At 45.8% G+C, this 24,333-nt stretch overlaps 1 protein-coding gene across 1 annotated transcript in view; it reads right to left on the bottom strand.

The window, feature by feature from the left end:
• Positions 1-24,333, bottom strand: part of SEC24D (SEC24 homolog D, COPII component) — a 425,192-nt gene that overhangs the window by 225,425 nt on the left and 175,434 nt on the right. The window contains exon 8 of the mRNA XM_078675943.1: positions 17,550-17,677. Coding sequence (XP_078532069.1) covers positions 17,550-17,677 — 128 coding nt within the window. The remainder of the gene's footprint in view (positions 1-17,549; positions 17,678-24,333) is intronic.

Here is a 24,333-nt window from a genome sequence, read left to right as displayed (position 1 = left end):
CTCTTTTCTACTCTGTTGCTGTCAACTAACCAATCATTTGATCAACACTTGGACATGACACAACGCCATCTGTTTCGTAAGATTCAGCAACGAAATGTCTTTAGCAGGATTCAAGTACCGCGCGTCAGTGGCTCGGCCTCAACTGTTCCTCGAGTGAGGCAGAACTTTACTGGATTTAACGAGCTGATAAGGAAGCAGTTTAACTAATTGCCCCCGGGAGTAAGATTTCAACTACTTTGGCTGTCCTCGGCGATTTGCAAGAACAAGGATGTGTGGGAACCTACATAACTAGACAATAAAGTTAACAGTGCGGTATTAGCAACAGACCCTGAAATTTGCCGAGGATCACAGTCTTGCTCATTCGAGCTGACCTGTGGCAACAAAATGCGCAGCAACAATTACATTGAAACACGCGTCCTGCCCTCGGTAAGTTTGAAGTAGTTGATGTTGGGAAACCCCACATGCCAGCCCCATGCCTTCTGACTATATATATTTGCTAAACTTCGTGGAAACAGCTATGTGTAAAATGTGATTCCTTGCGAATACACCTCAATGTATGTTAAGCGCTTTGACGTCAATGACGCCACAGTCTGAGCTATATTAAAGTTAATGATAAATTAACATAACTAGAGAGTTCAGCCTGTTTTGGCAGCCCGAGATACTTAAAGTGAGGTAGAGAACTCATGCAGCGCCAAAGATATAGCTCTAACGTGGGAGGAGAAATACGAGATGGCCTGGCTGCCGTGAGACGTGTGAAGCAGGGGGCGGGGGGAGCGGATACCTTTGAAGTGAAGCACACTTCAAAGGCTTGTTGGCACAGCGCATGCTGGGGGATGACTGTGGCAGTACACATTCATGAAACTGCACAGGGAACCAGACAGTGACAGAAATGTATAAAGGAAAGTTTGATTCCAGAACCGGGCTTGCAATGGTTATACTGAATCTTTGTGTGTTTAACTTGTCCATAACAACGCTTCAGTAAAAGCAGCAGTGCACGTCACCCCATTTGCTTTTTTTTTTACTGCTGAGCTTCTTACCCGACCTTTAATTTGGTCTAGGCGCACTTTAACGTAATTTCTTTTTGAAAGGGCTTTTTGACAAGTATTCACTAAAGGCGAAGGTTGCCTTGTGCGAAAGTGTATGTATCGCGTTAAGCATAAAACTGTACACACCAGCACTGACGGTGTAATTGTTTAAGTTCATGGTTTCTCATACCTCCGTGGTGGGCGGCGAAATTGGGGACCCAAATATTATGGAACTGTGTTGGTAATTTTGGGCATGGAAATGTGAAGCGCAGCTTAAATACGACAGGTGCCGTGTGTGTCAAGAAGTGGTGAATTTTTGACATCCAATAGGCCCTGGTAGCAGTGAACAGAAAGTCCCCTAGCAAGTAGACTCGGTGAATACATTCCGGTGAGTAATGGGGTGAACACGAGCTGTGAAATTTTTGATCAAAAAAGTACAATACAACCAGTAGAGTGGATCAAAGGATTGAGTGAAGTTCCCTCAAAAGTAAAAATAAAAACGTCACAACGTTCCCGAGAGTCGAAGATTTAACAAGTGATATGGTGGACATGCATCAATAAAGTTTAATTGAAAGTGCAGTCGAGTCAGATGAAAAAAGAGGAGAGTTATGAAGTTACATCTGTGCAATTCACGACGATAGTTGGAAAATACAAGCGAGGAACCCTAAAAGGTGAAACCCAGAGCGAGAGCGGTCAAATGAGCTGAAATCATGCTGGCTTGAACGGCCATTCCCAGTGTGAGCGTGGGTGAAAGATGGAAGTCGCGTAAGCTTTACAAGGGTGAAAAGCCCGGAAGGAAAAATGTGAAGAAGTGAATGCTGGTAGCAGCGAACTGCAGTGGTGGAAAAAAATAAAGATCGGGCACCAAAAAATAATACTTGGTGAGTTTTGCCTGACAAGTGCCAATGAAATGTAAAAGAAAACAGGAGAAAATGTACCCAAAGCGAGAGCGGTAAAGTCAAATGCCTGTGAAACATGCAAACTTACAAACGCTGTATAAAAATTCTCAGCCCGTGTGTCAAAACGCTGCTAAATCCAAGTTGTCCGTGTTAAAGCAACAGGGGCTTACTTACAAATGCTGTGCTTTCACAGGTATTATTCTGATCGATGGTATATCAAACACTTTGAGAACAGCTGGACAGAAATAACAAGTCAAATAAGGAGACACGGCCGGCCAAGCGGATGTAAACTGAAAGCACGGCCGGCCGGCCGTGAAAGCCTTTGATCCGGCAGGGGGTGGAGCGGCACCAAGCTGGGCAACAGATGGCTGGCGATTTGATGCTGTGCACGCGCATTTTAGGTCTATGCGCTTGCGCATTGACCTAAAAGCGCACGGGCACAGCACCAAATCGCCACAGTTAGTTAACTTTGTTTAAAGCCCTATAGTCTCGCTTCTCTCAATGCGCATGCGCATTGAGAGGTCACGAGACCTAAAAACCTGAAAGCAATTCTCATTGCCCTTTAAAAAAGGTTTCTATCCAGGTGAAGCCAGACTGTTTCCGAACTTCAACTTGGATAAAAGCAGTTTACCTTTATTCAAATGCAGACATAATCTTCAGTTCTAATAAAACAAAGGGGAAGAAAGGGCCCGCAGAAGCATTGGCTACAACAAAAACTCAGATTTCAACCTTCCCTAAACCACAGGAGCAAGCAAAGGGAATTTACTGCAGTTTCACCTCCATCACTCTCTCGCTAAAGAGGAGAACTGTAACTGGTGGAATGGGGTAGGCACATGTGATCTCTATTCTCCATATACCCCATAGTGCGGATAGTGGAAAATCACTGCCTCTGATTCACCTGCTTGTGTCTTGCTACAGCAGGGACTCATATACAACTGGGTTCGCAACGTTGACATATTTCCTCCACCTGCTAAAGCATGCCATGGGGTAATCTCTGTCACCCAGACCTGCATCTGGCGCATTACAGCAGACATGAAAACTGCAGAGCTTGGGGTAGCTTCTACAGTCCCCCTGCAGTTGAAACTTTAACTAGCATTTTCAATGCAATAGGTCTCACATTTGCGAGAGTTTGCGCTATTAGTATTGTAAATGACAATTCATTTTAATTATGTGTTCGTTTTTAAAACATAAAGAAAAGGCATTGTCATGTACAATGCCAATAGCTTAAACTCTCGAGACCTATTGCATTGCAAATGCTTGTTTTTAAAACGCCCCATGCTTTGCTTTCACTTTAATGGTGGCCACGCCCCTTTCATTAGATGACCCACATCTAAAGAAAAGTGCGCAGCCACCATTAAAGTGAAAGCGTGGTAAGGGGCACTTTTACAAAAGAAGCATTGGTTTGTTAAGTTGACAATTTATTTTTTGTAAGAGTGCCCCATGTCGTAATTTTACTTTGTCAGCCACGCCCCTTTCTTTAGATGCCTCTCGTCTAAAGAAAGGTGCGCGACCGCCATTGAAGTGAAAGCGCGGTATGGAAGCGTTTTTACAAAAACAAGTATTTGTTAAGCAGAATAGCACGTGCAGAAGTGCCGCACTGTGCAGGGAGCATTTTTCAAAGATAATGCGCAGCGTCCATGATCATCTGGAAAACAGGGTGGGTTACGGAGAGCCTGTCGTGCCTGCAACAGCAGTTAGAATAAAAAAAATTAAAGAAAATAGTGCTCACAGACTGTAGATAAAACAGACAGTGTAACAACACAACTCCAGTCCTCGTTGTAGGGTGCAAATGCGGACAAGTCGGTACTAAGGAGGGACTACTAAGCCTATTCATGAATCAAAAGCGCGGGGACACGCCGTGATGGCGTTACTGAGCGCTCTACAAAATCCTTTATTATTATTATTTATTATTAAAAGCATCCATTTAGAAGGGGCAGTAACAGGAGCCAATTGAAAAGATAGGCAGAAAATGGGCGGAGCTTCAATTCCATACCTAAATACAGCATACCTTGTAGAGCAGTGCATGCACTGCCCAGGCTCTACCCAAAAAAGCATACACACGTCAACTGTCAGCAATCCGTTCAAGTGGCACAAATTGTAACTAAATGTCTAAAAAAAAAAACACTCATTCATTGTATCCAGAGTCCAATCCTCTCTGAAGGAGACAGATGAAATATGTAGCCGGTTTCAGCTGTAGGAGGAGATAAGGAAACGAGGAGCTGGTAAATAATAGAAAAGGATGATGGGTTTCAAAAAGGATAAGGAAAAACAGCCTATGTCCCAATCACACTTAGTCTTAGTATGGAAATCTGTTTTGGACGGTTATTTTCCACAAGTGCTTAAGGTCTGTAATGAGAAAGGGAGACGAGGAGATAATGCGTTACCAAATCATTTGTTTTCTATACTGCAGCCCATTAAATGAATGATGAATACCTTGGTTACCTTTACTGATCACCGTTCAAGTATTTCTTTTCCCTCAGTTCGTGTACTGATAGCTCTACTCTAAGAAATTGGGTTACTGGTGGGAGGGGGGTGAAACCCTACTCAAGTCGGAACCTGTGGCGTAATAAATCTTGAGGTGGCCCCCCTGCAAGGTATGTGGTGGAGGCTCCCTCCAGAATCTATCAGGAGCTCTCCTGTGAAGTGCTGTGCTGAGGGGGCCCCTTGGAGCTTGCCCCCCCACACCGCGGGGGCGGCAGGGGCCTGTGTTACGCCCCTAGTCAGAACCACATTCCTTCTCAGGGTGAGGCACAACCAAAACCCCAAATTAACCTGTGGTGACCCCTCTGGTAGCTTAGCACTGAGCAGTCAGGCTTAACTTAGGAGTGTAAAGTATTTATGCAGCACTTCAAGCAGTAATAATATGAAACACAACACAATTAAAATCCCACGACAATTTAGAAAAATAGAGCATTTTTTTATACATAAAGACTGAAACAACAAAGTTCCAGTCAGTAGAACCAGAAATATGTAATTTGAAAGATGTAGGTGAAAATAGCACCAAAAAGCACAAAGCACCAACTGTGGATATCCGGTCACATTAGACCGGGACAGTCACAGGTTCAAGACGACAACGATGAAGCTCGGGTCGGCAACCAGGACCCATTTCGGCTCACTGAACAGAGTACCTTAAACCCTGGTTGTGAAAAGTTGCAGAGTCCCACGTCAAGGATGTGTAGCGCAATCAAAGCGATGAGAGGTTCTTCTCGGAGATGCAACGGTTCCATGGAGCTACAAGCTCGATGTGCGGTCCGTCATTGTCGAGGCCATAGACAAGAGGACTGAGTCTAGGACGCGTAGCGCACCAGCTGGTTCCGAAGACACTGCAGGCCTTGCAATGCGGAGTCTTGCATTGTCACCAACCACACACAACCACACACACAGCCACACACACAACCACAACCACACACACAAAACCACACAACCACACACACACACAACCACACACACACACACACACACACACAGAACCACAACCACACACACAACCACACAAACACAACCACACACACACAACCACAAACACACACACACACACAACCACACACACAACCACACACACAAACACAGAACCACACACACACAACCACACACACAACCACAAACACAACACACAACCACAAACACAACACACACACACAACCACAACCACACACAACAACCACAACCAAACACAACGACAACCACAACCACACACACACACACAACCATGCACAACCACACACGACACACGACAACCACACACACCCACAACTACACAACCACAAACACACAAACACACAAACACACCTAACCACACACACAACCACACACACAACCAGAAACACACAACCACACACACACCCAACCATACACACACCCACACCCACAACCACACACACACCACAACCAAACACACACCACACAGCCACACAACCACACACACACAACCACACAACCAAACAACCACACACACACAACCACACACACACACAACCACACACACACACACAACCACACACACAACCACACACACCCAACCACACAACCACACACACACAACCACACACACACAACCACACACACACAACCACACACACACAACCACACACACACAACCAAACACACACACAACCACACAAACACAACCACACACACACACACACACCCCGCCCCCGGTAGTGTGTTCAAAAGAGTGGTTAAAATATTTTTTTTTTGAAAAATTGACTCTTTTACAAATTCTGATTCCACCAGAATCCGAGTCCTCCACAACACCCTGTTTTTTTGGCTGTCAGCTGTGAAAAGGAGACCAACATTGCCCCCATTTTTATGGGTTGAATTCTGGGGTGCTTTTTCAACTTGTTGCTAGTTCATTGCGAATTTTACCGTTACTAATTCAAATTGTGTTACCTTTGGCTTATTTGCAATGCAAGCTTTATCACAATAAGTTGCTGTAACAAGCTAAAAGTCCGCTACATAAGCCCATTCATTTGCTAATTATTTTCCACATAAGGTTGCGATACCATAAAGTGGAGTTTTTAGGTTTTTGAATAGTTTCTTGTTTGAAGATGTTACTCTCTCCTGCGCACCCCACTCCTGTACTAAGGTTACCAGTCACTTGGCACCCGCCTTTCAGAGGTTCTTGAATCCACCCAAGTCTGGCCTGGCACTGGTGTGTCCCAGCCTGGCACACACCGGGTGATGATCTCCGCACCTCCTTCTAGACCCCAGCTCTCTACTGTTTGCAGTCTGTCACTCACCCCTTACCTCTCTGGCACTCACCCGTCATCCCTCAATCCTAGCAGTCACTCCTCGCACCTGGCACTCACCCTTCTCCATCTCTGGCACTCAGCATTGACTCTCCGTGACACTCAACTGTCACCTCCCTGACACTCACCCTCGACCCTCCTGGTACTCATACTTCCCATCCCTGGCACATATCCTTCACCTCCCTGGCACATATCCTTCACCTCCCTGACACTCACCCATGTCCCTCCTTCACCTCCCTGACACTCACCCATGTCCCTCCTGGCAATCACTATTCGCCCCCTTGGCACTCACCCTTCTCCTCCATGGCACTAGCCCTTCATCCACCTGGCCAGGCAGCTACCCTTCACCCTTTGCACTCACCCTTCCCCTCCCTGGCGCTCACCTTTGACCCTCCTGACTCTTACAGCTCACCTCCATGGCACTCAACCTTCATCTCCCTGGCACTCAACCTTCATCTCCCTGGCACTCAACCTTCATCCCCCCTGACCTGGCACTCAACCTTCACCTTCGTGGCACTAGCCCTTCACCCCCCTGGCCTGGCAGCTATCCCTCACCCCTGGCACTCATACTTCCCCTTCTCGGCACTCACCCTTCCCCTCCCTGGCACTCACCCTTGACCCTCCTGACTCTTATGCCTCATTTCCCTGGCACTCACTCCTCACCTCTCTGGCACTCACCCTTCACCCCCATGGCCGGACAGTCACCCTTGTCCCTCCTGGCATTCACTCCTCACCTCGCTGCCACTCACCCTTGACCCTCCTAGTTTCTGTCTCTCTCTTTCTGTCTGCCTCTACGCTCAATTGCCTTTCTTCTCTCTGCTCCTTGCATCTCTCCCATTCTTTTTCTGACTCCGTACCTTTCTTTTGCCTCCCTTCTTCTTTGCCGCCTCTCGCTGCACCCTCTACCAGAATCTTTCTAGTGCCCATTTCTGCCTTTTCGTTATTTTCGTCTGTCTCAGTTGGCATTGCTAATAATAATGCAACACTAGCACCTGACTGCCTCAAACTAACTACACAACATAAAACAGACCACAGTTCTTCAAATTAGCCACAATACCGGAAACTGATCCCAGTACGTGAAACGAACTGCAGTACGATATCTGAAACTGACCACAATCCTTGAAACAAGCATATGTGGTACTGAGTGGTAATATGTTGAGTGTAGTTATGTTGTATTGAGTAGAGTGTAAATATGTGTTGTAAATATTTGTTGAGTAATTGTGTGGTATTGAGTGTTATGATGTGGAGAGTATTTATGTTGCATTGATTAGGGTGTAAATATGTGGTTTGTAATTGTATGGTACTGAGTGGTATGAGGGGTGTATTTATGTTGCATTGAGTAGAGTACATACCTACACACAACATAATACCACTCAGTACCACATAATTACACATCACATAATTACACTGTATTCAATACAACATAAATTCACTCCACATACCACTCAGTACTACATAATTGCACGAAACATAATTACTCTCTCCTTAATGCAAGATAAATAGACTCCACACAATACCACTCTGTCCCACATAATAACACAACACATAATTACACTGTACTCAATGCAATATAAATACACACTTTTCACTCAAGTTCGTGCTATATAAAAAAAAAAACAATTGCAATGCAATAGGTCTCACATTACTGAATCTTTGAGCTGCTTGTGTTGCATTATTATTAGCAATGCCAACAGCTCAAACTTTTATAATGCGACACCTATCGCATTGCAAATGCTCGTTTATTATACATTAACGAGCTAGGAGAGAATTTATGCAGTGTGGGGAAGGACTACCCGAGGGCTAATTCAAGCCAAATTCCTGTGTTACTAGATGCAGACGACACTGTCCTCATAGCGAGGGCAGCTAAAGACCTACTAATTTAGCTTGATTCTTTTAATGTTTTTATGACCAATCTAGGACTTAAAACCAATCGCTCCAATTCATACATAATGAAATATGGACCGAAAAATGCTGAGACAGGGAAATTCTTACTCGGATGCCAAGAAATTGGGAAAGTTCCCAATTACACCTATTTGGGAGTCCCATATGATGTGGATTTTAACTGGAAGTTGTTATTAAATGAAAGAGCCATGCAATCCCAAAAGTCGATTGAAGCGGTCTTTAGATTTGCCGAGAGATTAGGTCATAAGCCAATCAAAGAAATCTTATGCGCTTTTAAAAGCCTCTCTGTATTAACTTTTGGGGCTGGTGTCTAGGGGTATGTAAACTGTAATTTGCTTCAAGTAGTAGAAAATACGTTATACAGCTTGAAGTGCCCCAGACTCCCTCTGACTCTTTGTCATGAGGAAGTTGGATTGAGCTTTTTTAAAAGATTATATAAAACTGCAGCCACTATTACTCTGGGTAAGAATCCGGAGGCACATTTCTGTATAACAATATTAACAGACTGTATGAATCTAGACAACTGTTTAGATATACCCTGGTTGAGATTCATCAAAACGAATTAGCAAGGATGGGCTCCCCGGAATATTATACAAACCCTTATACTTTGAGAAATATCTCATCAGCCACAATTAAAATACTTTTTTATTAATGCTCTGAGCGGTCAAGTGCAGTGTGCAATATCGCTGGACAATTGGAGCTTCTTCGACAGTCCCAAACACAGCCCGCCCTCTATTTGCAAATGAACCTGAGTGAGAGGCAAATATTTCTGTTGACCAGGTTCCGATTAAAAACTGTACACTTCCTGGCTGCTTGTCCAACCAGGGGCACGTGGCTTCCCTCACTACGTTTGTCCTTGTAACAGTCTCACATTACTAAGCACTTTATTTTACTTTGTACATTTTCCACCCCCCAGAGGATGCAATTTAATCGTCCGTTATTACTAGCATCGGAGTTTAGAGCTCATGAGTTGGAGATGGGTTATTTGCTCTCTCTGTGGACTACAGACATTATATATGGAGATTTAGATTATATTTTTACCATGTTTAAGATCTGTAGTAAATATTAGTCCGTGTTTTTAAAAGCCTTCTATGAAGTTGTATTATTATCATTTTAATGTCGATATGTTTTTATCTCATTAAAATGCGTACGACTTATGTACACTTTTATGGCTCTCGAGTCGAATAAAGTATTGTGACTGATTAATTATTAAGCTAATAATATTAATAATTACTACACTCATAAAGCACACTCTACCATGTGTCTGGTCACAAGTTAATGACACAAATATATCTTTGTTCAGTTTGTCAGCGGGATTCTTGTTAATAGGCAAGATTTTGTACGTGGAAAGGGTCATACACTTCCTACAAAACCACAAAAACTGAGCACTAGCTTTGAAACATGGATACAAACGCAATGCACTTCTCTGTTCCACTGAATCTATATAAGGAACAGAAGGGAAACTTTTGTTTATACTTTTCACAGAAAACATTCAACCTAACGAAAAATCTTTTTAAAGGCAAAATACGGTTTATATTTTGACATATGGGGGAATTTAGTGCCCCAGATTGTTCTCTCTGTGTTGTTTCCCTCTCAGCTAGGTTAGACCTATGAAAGATGATCTAAAGGGTTATCTTTTTTCGAAAACCAAAACTTTGTTGATAATCAGTTCAAAGTGATATTTTAATGAACACTAAATTCCTGCTAGGTAGAGTTTCCTTCTGTCATGGAACAAGGTTTTCAGAAACAGGCTTGAGTTTATAAGTGGACAAAAGACATCCTTCAATACTGCATTTATTCAAGTTTCTAAGAAATTCAATCACTGGAAAACAATCCTTATAGGAAACCCGTTTTATCTTTTAATATCGTCCAGCGGGAAACAAAGAAAGTCAATCATGGATGAAAACATTTACAAAAGTATATTTTGACCTACATTCTTGGAAAAGACACTATAGTACAGCGGGGTCTACGTTCTTACAAGTAGATGGAAAAGTTGAACAAAGGTAGTACTTTAACGGAATCTTTTTGAGAGAATGGTAATGAAGTGATAGTATTTCCTTTGCTTTAGAGATTGTCGCCTGTCTCCAAAGCAAACTTGCACAGACCTTTGGTTCCCTCTTCTGTTGTGTGAGTGAAGCATATTTGTAGCATCTGTTGCTAAAGCAGAAGCATACTGAAAATAAATCATGTGAAAGGCTAAGCTATATTTCCTGATTATGTCAAACAATGCCCTAGATCACTGAAAAAGGCTGCTGCGAAGGATGCTCTTAAGTGACACCACCTCTCAGCAACATGTGGAAAAAATGTACTGTGATGCATTTATGACAACATATGTAGTGACCAGATTGTAATGATGCAGTACAAAGACCACTCATCAAGTCATTATGGCAAGAAAACATTTGTTTTCCGTGTGCCAACCCTACTGTCAGAATGAACAAAATTAGAAATACCTAACATTTAATATAATGCTCTGTAAAATTAGAAGTGATTTTTAAAAAAAATGAAGTCCTTATTTTCAATGTTGTTATTAATCTGCCAAGTAAATAACTTTATGATTTGTAAGAGTAATTTCTGGTGATAAAACACATTTCTCTTTCTTCAAGTAGTTTCAGTAAAATACAAAAAAAAAAAATCCTAGGTAATTCAGACTTCTATCCTCCAAAGTAGATGATCATTGTAAAATCTGGCCCATGTTTATAAAAGGCCATAGCCAAGTGTGGTGCCTTCCCATCATGGAACAGCAGCCGACAATGCAGCAGCACACACTGTAGAGGGCAGAAGAGGCTGCCACAGTTCTGAGCTTGCTGGAGGATTGCATTGGCGCCATCACTCGCTTAGCATCTGAAGACCCAGGAGGCTGGTGAGGTAGCATATGGTTGACCGCAATCTGTGATGCTGAACAGAAAGGGACAATGCTGCAGTTAACAGACAGAGTAGAGCCTAGTGTACACCTGCAGAGGCTTACCACCTTACAAGCCTCAGAACCAAATAGGGAAATAGGAAAAGGGGGTAGGAGCCAATACACAGTGCCAAATCAGGGCTGGAAAAGATACTTTCAGGAAGAACAGAGTGCAGATCCCCTGAATTGGAGATACCTGCCAGAACCAATTCCTTTACAGAAACGCGGAGGCACCCAAAGATGTGACGTTTGATTAAGTAAAGGATTCGGAGTAACCAAGAGAGGTCTGCTTCCTCCTTACCACTGATGAAGTTCTGCACCAATTATTTCTTCACACTTATTTACATAAAGAGTTAAATATTTGTTAGGATAGAATTAAACATAGCAGGCAGAACTCAATTAACATTATTACGGCCACTAAGACCTACATAAGTTATGCATTCATATTATTTGTGTCAGACAAAATAGGTACAACAAAGGTAACTAGGTGTACATTAAAATTATTGCTCAAAGAAGTGTACCTCATAAAATAAACTTTTCATGTCTGTCAAAGATAAAAAGCAAATGATGATCTTGACAGATATTCTAAAAGGTGGTGTCTATATTTTGCAAGGTGAGACATCAACGTTATTAACTATGTCATGGGAGGATGTAACATATCACACTAACCAAACAAGACACTGTTCCACAAGCAGGGTGCATAGCATCACCCTGATGTTTACAAAAAGAAGAAAGGCTAAGGGAAAGAAGGGTCCTAGGTAAGCAGACACATAAGTAAGGGGGAATAACATGTCTTGCCTCCTGTTGCCCTCACACACCCCGAAGGATGTCATGCTTCATCATCAGGCGTTGCTCCTCGTTGGGCCGGCGCTGCAATTCCCAACGGGTCCCCCAAAGGGTGACTTTGTCGGAGTTCTTTTGAATTACGCCGGATGGTGCATGTGGGTATGTGGGGGGTAGCTCCTAATGAGGGTAACCAGGTGCGTGCAAAGTGTATAAAAACTGGTAAGGGGCGACCTCAAAAAGGGTGTCAAAGAGGAAACACCCCTTACGAAATAAAAACCCATAAAATAGGGTGTAATCCCAAAAGGCACATTGTACCTAAAAAGCATACAACGGTCGACATGTTTCACGCCTTTGTTGCCACACGGGTCATTGGCGTTTCTTCAGGACCGGGATTAAAAATTCTGATTAAGTGCACGTGAAAATTAATTTAAAATAAATATGCACAATATATGTCAGGGAGGGCCATTGTGCAGCTCCTGATCAAAACCTAGGACAGAAAATAAAAGATAAGATTCAGAGGATGCGCATTAGCCTTGCTTAATGCTACATAGTGTGCCACAATCGTGTGCACAACATACCACTGCCAGAGAAGAAAGGCAAAGAACACGAGACCTATAGGAGAGTAGTAGTCTCCTTGGTGAGCTCAGGAAACCAGTCGTGGCCCAGGACCGTCTCAAGGCGGGACAGTTTGCAGGGACCCCCAAAGAAAACAGATAAATACACTGAAATACATCATAACTGCAATACGCAGTGTTACCACACTTTGGAAACTCTTAAACAAACTTAGTCCCCAGCAAATAACCCCCCGTAACTCTATAGGTAGAGAACAACCTTGCTCTAAATATTCTTACCTCCTCATGAAAGGAGAGTGGCTCCAGTGACTGTGCGAGTTGGACAATAAACACTAAGAAGGTCCCTGGGGAAATGTTTTAACGACCCTAACTGCTAAACCCCCGACTACTCATAACACCAACAAAAATTAGCAGTGAGTCAATTTTCAACTATGTATCCAACAAATAAAAGGAATGGGACAAGCTAGCAAAGTGAACGAGTTCCCATCAGTCCTCTATCGAGACCGCCCTTCATCATCTGGGATCTCTCACTCCTTTCAAGGTAGAAAACCACATGAAACAGGCAGATTTAATAACCTGGTCACGGGTGTCTCAAGGAAGGGTACCTCAGATGTGAAATAGGTGTGCCTAGTGAGGAACTGAATAGCAGTGCTTGAAAGTGAAAAGTGATTAAGTGAATAAAGAGAAGGCTCTAAAATTGGGTAATGATAGGGGAAACAAAATTTAATATATACCCACACACTCCCAAATCAATAAAAACAGTGCAAGTAGTAGTATAACAAATGACTACTAATAGAGAGTATTAGGTCGACATGTTTCTGCAGTCACTGGAGCCTCTAGGTCTCCTGCTGCTTCCTCAGGACCATTAGTGCTACTGCTATGTGTAAAAAAGGTAAAAGGTATCACCTGGTATAGAAAGGTGTATTCGTCCTCCCAACCATTTGTTGGGAAGGAACAGCCCCACCTCACCTGGCACCAGCTCAGGTAGTGGGTGCACCGCACTCTCCCTCGGTACACCGGTCGTCCCTCTGAAGCTGTATTCGATTATCAGTCTGTATCGGGATCGCATCTGTCAGTATGTGGGGAGAACATCTTATCGTTAAGAGTGTCGGCATGGGAGGGGCCATTATAGAACAGGTATATAATTGAGGTTATCTCAAAGGTCCATACCTTTGAAGCATGCCCTGTACCAGTACTGGACATGCTTCTTTTTACTAGAGGTTGGTACTATTCTTCCTTGGTAGGATTTAGAATACAGGACCCACCGGTTCTATAATGGAGATGGCCCCTCCCATGCCGACACTCTTAACGACAAGATGTTCTCCCCACATACTGACAGATGCGATCCTGATACAGACTGAATCGAATACTGGCTCGCATTATAACTTTAATACAGGGTGGTCTTTCCACACAATGTTTTATGCAATCCCGGAACACACCTATAATTGAATACTGGCTCGCACTGGAGTGCCAGTCATGGGTTACCGTCACGGCTTGCCTCCCAGCGTTGTGCCCATGCGCTGGGGAGTAGTTTCAGTTCCCCGCCCGCGCATACGCTTTACGGCCACACTACACGCATGCACTTCCGTTACAGGAAGCATGGGGCGTTTAGGAAGGAGGGACCGCCCAGACACATTTTAAATTACATTGAGCCCGTTCCCTGCCGCTATTCGGGCATTATCGACTGGCAGTTGGACGGGGTAGGTGTGAGGAGTGAGGCCCCTGACATTTACCTTGAGTACACCTTGGGCGCTTAAGACGAGGTATCAGAGCTTGCTGCTCCAAGTATAATGAGCATATCTTGCTATACTGCCTGCTCACGTCGATCCATGTTGTGTTTCTCCTACCAGCCTGGTACGGGTGCGGGAGTCCAACTCGCACAGTCACTGGAGTCACTCTCCTTTCATGAGGAGGTAAGCATATTTTGAGCAAGGTTGTTCTCTACCTATAGAGTTACGGGGGGTTATTTGCTGGGGACTAAGTTTGTTTAAGAGTTTCCAAAGTGTGGTAACACTGCGTATTGCAGTTATGATGTATTTCAGTGTATTTATCGGTTTTCTTTGGGGGTCCATGCAAACTGGCCCGCCTTGAGACGGTCCTGGGCCACGACTGGTTTCCTGAGCTCACCAAGGAGACTACTACTCTCCTATAGGTCTTGTGTTCTTTGCCTTTCTTCTCTGGCAGTGGTATGTTGTGCACACGATTGTGGCACACTATGTAGCATTAAGCAAGGCTAATGCGCATCCTCTGAATCTTATCTTTTATTTTCTGTCCTAGGTTTTGATCAGGAGCTGCACAATGGCCCTCCCTGACATATATTGTGCATATTTATTTTAAATTAATTTTCACGTGCACTTAATCAGAATTTTTTATCCCGGTCCTGAAGAAACACCAATGACCCGTGTGGCAACAAAGGGGTGAAACATGTCGACCGTTGTATGCTTTTTAGGTACAATGTGCCTTTTGGGATTCCACCCTATTTTATGGGTTTTTATTTCGTAAGGGGTGTTACCTCTTTGACACTCTTTTTGAGGTCACCCCTTACCAGTTTTTATACACTTTGCACGCACCTGGTTACCCTCATTAGGACCTACCCCCCCCTCATACCCACATGCTACATCCGGCGTAATTCAAAAGAACTCCGACAAAGTCACCCTTTGGGCGACCCGTTGGGAATTGCAGCGCCGGCCCAACGAGAAGCAACACCTGAAGATGAAGCATGACATCCTTCGGGGTGTGTGAGGGCAACAGGAGGCAAGACATGTTCTTCCCCCTTACTTATGTGTCTGCTTACCTAGGACCCTTCTTTCCCTTAGCCTTTCTTCTTTTTGTAAATATCAGGGTGAAGCTATGCACCCTGCTTGTGGAACAGTGTCTTGTTTGGTTTTTGTGATATAATTTGGAGCATAGACACTGGACATTTAACTAGCTCCTAGGTCCCTCCCCCCTTCTTTCTTTTTTGATAGAAGGATGCAACATATGACATGGGATTGCTATCCGCTTCCAACTCCTCCAATATTAGGCTCAATGACTTTAGTGTTATATGAATTTCACAGGCTGAAAAGTGAGAAAGACAGGAAAAACAAGAGCTCATGTATGGGAAATACGCGTTACTGGAGATCTTTATTTAGTGTAAGCTATGGACATCGAAACTGCAGTCCCAACTCAAAGTATTTATGACTCCACTTGATAATTAACTAATCCCAATTTATATCAGGCTACAGATATCTTTTTATATTTCAGGGTCTGATTTTAACTCAGAAACACTTGCATGAGGCATAATGGACCATTTCTATTTGCTAATAGAATTATTTTATAAACCGTAGCCAGGATAAGCACTCTAACACCAGGTATGCTGTATTCCCAATAAACACATTCCAAGAATACAATGCAAATGCAGTAAAACTGGACAGATTGGTAACTTATGGCAAGCACAGTTAATAGCCCTGCCAGACAATTTTCAGGGTCTGGGTAACGACTGCAGTCCAAAGTTTCAAATATATAAACAATACATGGTGACTAAAGCATCCAATTGAGAAGTTGGGAGGTCAGAGAGGATGTTATCACGTGGCATGTAGCCCCTGTACAAGTAAATGTTGCTGGAATCCATCTTTCCTCAGGAATCAGATCATCCTTGCATCCATGGCATGGTCATTTGAAGGTGCCATCCTTCACCAGTCCGAACTATGCCAAAATGTGACGTGGGCTTCACAGAAGGTCAAGGGACAAAGGGGAAACATCCTAACAAAGTTACAGATCCCAAAATGTCAGGAGGTCATTGGGGGAGGGGGGGGGGGGCGGGGACAGACAAAGTGCACTGAATATCTGATGTGAAAAGTCTCATGCACCATTGATGAAGACATTAAACATACCAGATAATTGCTCCTTTCCACTGATGCAAGCACTAAGCAAACTTAACAGCACTCCAACTACTCCGACACACTGCAATAGCCAGTTGTCCAGCCAAGCCAAGGGTCACAGAGATGGAGACCTCCCCTACTTTTTCAACATGGAGCCAATCTCGGAAATCCTCAACATTTGCATGCTAGCAAACCTATTATTTCTTATGCCATGAAGGAGCGAATCCCTATGTACTATTTGTGGCGGGAAAATGAATATATTAAGAACACAATTCAACTAATGAGAGGCATATATGCTTATTTTATTTTATCGAGAACATAAATATATACTAAACATTAAACATGATCCCTGTGAATAAACCAGAGAGCATTGGTGGAAGAATTACATATTATTACACCTGGAGATAAATCTACTATCCAAACAAATAAAATATTTTGGATTAATAACATATAATCTTCAAAACCTAAAACCAATTAGAGGAACATGTTCTGTTCAAAAGACAAAAATAGAGCACGAGTCTAGTGTTCAGGCTTATCTGATCCAGAATACACCGACTGCCCCAAATGCTTCTATTGCTTATTTATGGTAACGACTTACAAAGTTACAAATGAGATGACCATTCTTCCTTCTGCCCACATCTAGTATGCCCAATGCAGAATGTGTGCTGCACACCATTGTGTTTTGTTACAAAAGAATAAAAATACTATACTTTCAAAAACAAAGATATGGATTCAGCAAACATTTTGCTACAAGCAGCTGCAGTGGTCACCATTATCTCCATGTTGTGCAACAGAGGATCAGAAAAATGAACTTCATTGAAAGACATGATTACATTGTGGGGCTATACGTCCTCTTACCTCATTTGGTGGCACCTCAGCCAAGGGCTTGATGATGGCAGCTAGTGGGATCTGGGATTGCTTCGCCATATCAGATGAGCTTGGGAAGCAGTATGTTGTGCATCGAATGTAGCGAGGGCTTGCATTACCTGAAAAGTTTGAGAAATATTGTTTGAATACAACTTTGTTAAAGTCAGAAAAAATACTGATGGGTCAAAATGGTTTACTTTACCTCAAATTTCATCTCAGTTTCCTGTGGGTATTAATATTAGCCCCACCGAGTGTGTTTTTAATAAACAAGTAAGGAGGTGAAGACTTACTATTCCAACAAATAAGAACAAATATTGGTATTAGTTTGTATGGATGACCAATTGTTAACACGCCACTGTAGATAAGTATGGGATCCGCAGACTTCAAACTTGGTGGACTCAGGAGTAGCAGTAATGTAGCAGATAGAACCTTGCTGCTGGTCTATTTAGCATGGGGCTTTCAAAATTGGAAAGCAAAGGGACACAGAGGCTAAACAGTGGCTGACTCATTGAAATATGCTGTGAGGGCTACAGAGAAACGGTGGGTCCACACACAAACAGGGAACACTGTCATTGAAAATAAAGGAGTAATGTTGGTGTCTCCCATACTGATTCCTGGGCTATGAGTCAAGCAATTTTTCCAACATGGTCTAGAAGCACAAGTTACTTACCTTCGGTAACTATATACCTGTAAGAAACAGTAGTTAGTGTTAGATTCCTTACCGTAGAATATCCCCAGGCGTCAGACTGGATCCAGAAAGTTTTGCGTAGCAGTACCCCTGCGCGTTGGTAGATGTCGTCTGCGGCTCCGCGTCCGTCGTCGGCGTCGTGGTCGCCGGGATGACGTCGTCGTAGTACTTAGATGACGCCCTCGCACGCTGACGTCCGTTCTTGTACATAGCTTTCCGCGCCAGAAATGTAGAGCCATACCAGAGACAGACAATGGTGCCATAAAACTAGGGCCCTCAAAGGGAAATACCTTAACCCTAGATATCGGTCCGCAGAACGGGGAGGATGGGTGGGCCGGTAAGGAATCTAACACTAACTACTGTTTCTTACAGATATATCGTTATCGAAGGTAAGTAACTTGTGCATCTGAAAGAAACAGGTTAGTGTTAGATTCCTTACCTTAGAATAGATACCCCAGCAATACCAACCCCGGTGGTGGGTGTGTGGACCAAGATCACACCAGAAAGTCCTGGAGAACGGAACGGCCAAAAAAGCCATCTCTCCGGACTTGGCTGTCCAGGCAGTAGTGTCTAGCAAACGTGTGCAGCGAGGCCCACGTAGCTGCCTGACAGATGTCCTGCAAGGGGACTCCCCGACACAGGGCAGTAGTAGCCGCAGCGGCCCGAGTGGAATCGGCCCTCAGCCCAACAGGAGGCTCTTTTCTAGCTAAGGAATAACAGACCTTGATGCACAACAAGACCCACCGAGAGATGGTCAGTTTGTGCGCCGCCCGTCCCTTCTTCGCGCCCACGTAACCAACAAAGAGCTGGTCGTCCACCCGGAACTGGGGTGTGCAATCCAGGTAGAAGGAGATTGCACGTTTTGGGTCCAGACCGTGGAGCCTCTCTTCCTCCTTAGAAGGGTGCGGAGGCAGCTAGAAGGTGGGCAAGGTGATGGACTGCCCGATGTGAAAGGCAGTAACTACTTTTGGGCAGGAAAGAAGGACGAGTTTTTAAAACAACTTTGTCCGGATGGACAGAAAGGAAAGGAGGCTTCGAAGAAAAAGCCTGGAGCTCACTCACTCTCCTGGCAGAGGTGATGACAACCAGGAATGCAGTCTTAAGAATAAGAAGACGAAGAGGGCAATTGTGAAGTGGCTCGAAAGGAGAGCACATCAGAAATGTAAGAACAAGGTTCAAGTCCCACTGAGGCATCATGAAAGGAACAGGAGGGAATATGTGCGTGATGCCCTTCAAGAATCTATTAACAATAGGGGACTTGAAAAGAGAAGGCTGATCAGGAATCCTCAAGAAGGCAGAAATGGCAGAGAGGTAGCCCTTAAGAGTGCCCAGAGCAGAGCCCTGCTGGGCAACGGAAAGAAGGAAGAGGAGAACCTCTGAAAGGGGGGCAGAGAGAGGATCTCAGCCTTTGCTGTGCACCATGCCACAAATTTGTTCCACCTGCAGGCGTATACCGATTTTGTGGAGGGACGCCTGGCTGCCAGAATCACATCACATACATCAGGAGGCAAGTCAAATGGCCTCAACTGTCGCAGCTCAATCTCCACGCATGGAGGTGGAGGCTGGACAGGTTCGGGTGGAGGACAGTCCCCTGCTGCTGCGACAGAAGGTCCTCCTGAAGAGGCAGACGAATCGGAGGATCGACTGACATGCTGAGTAGCTCGGGATACCAGTATCTTCGTGCCCAGTCTGGAGCCACAAGGATGACTTGGGCCCGGTCACGCCTGATGATCTTCAGCACTCTGGGCAGAAGTGGTATAGGCGGAAAGGCGTACAACAGACCTCAGCTCCACTCGCGACGAAAAGCGTCTCCAAGCGAGTGCCGCCTTGGAAATTCCAACGCACATAACTGATGACATTGCACGTTCTCTTTGGTGGCGAATAGATCTAACCAAGGCTCTCCCCACTGCCGAAAGAGGCCTTGCGCCACGTCCGAGTTCAGACGCCATTCGTGATTCATCATGCACCGGCGTCTGAGTTCATCCGCCCTGGCGTTCAGGGAACCTGCCAGGTGTTGAACCACCAGGGTGTCACCCTGGTGTTCCAGCCATGTCCAGAGGCGCAGAGCCTCCTGACAAAGGGTCCACGACCCCACCCCGCCCTGTTTGTTGCAGTACAACATGGCGGTGGTGTTGTCTGTGAAAACCTGCACTACACTTCCCCGGACAGAGGGAAGGAATGCTTTCAGTGCAAGTCGGATCGCCCGCAGCTCCAGAAGGTTGATGTGGAGCCGGGACTCCGCCGGAGACCAGAGGCCTCTGATCTCCCTCTCTCCCATGTGCCCCCCCCAACCCAGGAGGGACGCATCCATCACCACTACATGCTCCGGTTGGGAAAGGGAGAGAGATCTGCCGCTGACCCAATCGCGGTTCGTGAGCCACCACTGCAACTGTTTCGCAGTGCCCTCCGAGATCCGGACGTAGTCGGACAGGGTGCCCACTGAAACTTCAGGTCCCACTGCAGAGCCCGCATCCACCACCGGGCGTGATGCACCAGAAGGATGCAGGAGGCCATCAGCCCCAGGAGCCGCAGCGTCAACCTGACTCAGGATAAAGGCTGAAAGACCGGAATCAGAGCCTGAATATCCCCAACCCGCTGTTTGGGAGGATAAACCCGAAACTGCGCTGAGTCCAGAACCGCTCTGATGAAGAGGAGCTTCTGAGAGGGAAACAGGTGTGACTTTGGCACGTTGATGGAGAACCCCAACGAGTGCAGGATGTCGGCCGTAGTCAGGAGGTGAGAGACGACTGTTTGGGGCAAGTCCGCCTTCAATAACCAATCGTCGAGATAGGGGAAGACTGAAACCCCTAATCTTTGCAGATGAGCTGCGAGCACCGCCATCACTTTTGTGAATACCCGTGGGGCGCTGGTAAGGCCGAAGGGGAGCACGGTAAACTGAAAGTGCTTGTAGCCTACCGTGAACCGCAGGTATCGCCGGTGGGCCGGCAGGACGGGGATGTGGAAATACGTGTCCTGCAAGTCCAACGCTACCATCCAGTCTTCTGGGTCCAGGGCAGCTAGGACCTGAGCCAAAGTCAGCATCTTGCACTTCTCCTTCCGGAGATAGCCGTTGACGCTCCTTAGATTCAAGATAGAGCGTAGGCCCCCGTTGCAATCGCCCTGCCTAGCGAGTCCGTGGTATCCCGTCCACACCGAATGGAATATCGTGCTGCGTCCCTTCCCTCCACGAGGGCCTGGATTAGCTTTGCTTTGACCTCCGCCAGGCACTGCGGCAGCACTTCCGCAACCGTATCCCACAAAGAGTGAGAGTAACGGCCCAAAAGGCAGGCGGTGTTGACAGACCGCAACCCCAAACTCAGTGAGGAGAACAGCTTCTTACCGAACTGGTCGTACCTTTTGGATTCCCGATCCGGAGGGGCGGTCGGGAATGCGGTCTGGGAAGTTGAGGCCTGGATCACCAGGCTCTCAGGGGTGGGGTGAACGGACAGGATACTGGGGTCGCCCGGCGGTGGCGTCGGGCCACGTTCCGATCCACAGGGAGGCCTGTGGAGGGCTTGGACCAGGTGCCCAACAGAACATCAGTGAGGGCCTCGTTGAACTGCAGGAGAGGCTCAGAGGAGCTTGCCTGCGGTTTGAGTACCTCAGTGAGGAGGTTAGTCCTCATGGCCGCGACAGGGAGCTCAAGAGCCAAGGCCTTGGTTGCCCGAGTCAACACCACACTGTACGTAGCCCCCTCCTCCGTAGGCAATGTAGGAGGGGAGACAAAACCAGTGTCGGGTGAAGTGTCTAGGCAACTGGCCTCCCCAAGTTCGTCCGCCCAGTCCTGACTCAACTGGCACTGCAGTGCCAGAGGGTCTTCAGACCCCTCCCAATTCCCCTCGTCCTCCATCTCCTGAAGGTCAGGAAGAAATGATGGAGCCGGATTGTCGGTGAAGGGCTCACCTATCAGCCTCGAAGATGGCGCCGGTCCGACGCCGCATCCGGACCGGGGACGTCGCCGCCCGAAGACGGCGCCGGCAACACCCTTGGTGATGACGCCGGCGGAGGGGTCGTAAGGTCGACCGGCGTCGACACGGATCCAGGCCTGGATCCTGAGGAGCCCTACAGCGTCGGGACCGAAGTCGCCGACGGCGCCGGGGCCGAAGCACCTGACGGCGCCGGGGCCGAAGCCGCCGGCCCGCTTGGGCTCCCAGACAGGTGCGCGTGGCCCGAAGGCACCTCAACGGGACCTGACGGAGGGAAGCGCGACCTCCTGGCCGTGAGGAAGGCGCTGATCTCCTCCGGCGTCGTGCTCCGTTCAGGGACCGGCGGGTGTGGAGCTGGACGCGGCACTTGCGACTCGTGGAGTCAGAAGAGCGATGTCACTTCTTCAACTTCTTGTGCCTCGACTTACTGGAGGACTTTGAACCCACCGAGTGGTGCTGACTCGCTGAGATGACTGTGGCCCCGCGACCGGTCCCTCGACCTCTTCCTGGACCAGGACATCGAGCAGCGCGGGGCTGACTGCCGGATCTCGAGTCGCTTACGGGACCGCTCCCGCCTAGCTTTCGATGTCGGGACACGACTTGTCATCATGGTCGGCCCCGAGACAACAAAGGCATCGAAGATGGGGGTCGTAACCGACATCAGTCGGTTACAGTCTTCACAGGCTTGAACCCGGGCATCCCTACCGGCACCGGAGTCGACAAACGACTCGAGAAGATCCAAGATAGATCGAAAAAAAGTGAGTCAAAAAGTGACTAAGGAGTACTGCTCTTCCTGGATCTGCGCTTGCTGGCACGGACAAAAAGAAGAACTGACGTCAGCGCGCGAGGGCGGCGTCTAAGTACTCCGACAACGTCATCCCGGCGACCACGACGCCGACGACGGACGCAGAGCCGCAGACGCCGCCTACCGACGCGCAGGGGTACTGCTACGCAAAACTTTCCGGATCCAGTCTGATGCGTGGGGATATTCTAAGGTAAGGAATCTAACACTAACCTGTTTCTTTCAGATATGGAGCCACAAAACTGACCTAACCAGATTGTGAATTTTCCACCAAGTGTGCCTGATACCAAACTAACATGAGTCGTCCAAGCATCGATCAAAATCATAACTCGTAGCAAAGCCCTGCCAGCCACATAACTATGCTTAATAAAGCTGACTTTCTTGTAAGTCTTACGCTCAGCATGAGCAGGATTCTGATGACTGAAGCATGGTGTAAAAGTGGCATTCAAGTGTACTTCATTAAATTCAAAAACCATAAAACCTACGTATGATTGTATATTTAACAAGCCTCCAGCTTCATAATCCCAAAAACATTGTTGCAAGTACACACACATCTAATTCAGTAATGAGCTTTAGTGTGAACATATAATTAAAGGTTTGTTTGTCTGTTGCTGATCATTTGAGGTGGAGCTGGAGAGACACAAAATAAATGAACAATGGTGCATCTGATCCATGGTTTGAAAACATCATAAGTTATTCATGTTGTCAATAAACAATCCATGTATTCCTACTTTCTGAATTACAACTAATGGCCATCAGTTAATAGGAAAGAATATGTGTATTGAGGTCATTTATAAAAGGTAATGAGGGCCTCATTTTGGAATCCAAAACATGTTACATATCTACACTTGTGTCCTGCACTAATCAATGTTAGAATTAAATATGTATCACTTTTATTTCAAGATCTAAGATACTCATGAAGCTTTGATGGAACTTTTAAACATACGTCCAATGAACAAATGTATTTTAAAGTTATAAACATATTTTTAAATGTTTTCCACCTTTAATTTAATGACAGTGAGATCCCATGCAAATCCGCAGCAATTTGTCATTTATTGTTTGTTTGTTTTTTAACAATTTTATTTTGTAGAAAAGCACAAACAGAACTCAATGCACGACGCATCTCGCAGGATACCATAACAACATAGCAGTTAAACTCCCTGGTAATTCCCGTCCAATCCGAAAGCCCCCTTCACAAACAAAGGGTACAAGTGACTCGTGATCTTCAACCCTGTAGCCATGGTTTCAAGTTCAAACTGGCCATAAGTAAGGCACCAATAGCTCCCCGACAGCCTCCAGATCTTCTCCCATTTACAGGGGCATCTCCTGCCTTCATAAACCTGCCAGCTCCGCCACTCT

The sequence above is a fragment of the Lissotriton helveticus genome, chromosome 2_1, assembly GCF_964261635.1.
Source record: "Lissotriton helveticus chromosome 2_1, aLisHel1.1, whole genome shotgun sequence".
Classification (NCBI taxonomy): domain Eukaryota; kingdom Metazoa; phylum Chordata; class Amphibia; order Caudata; family Salamandridae; genus Lissotriton; species Lissotriton helveticus.
This window is presented reverse-complemented; position numbering and strand designations above follow the sequence as displayed.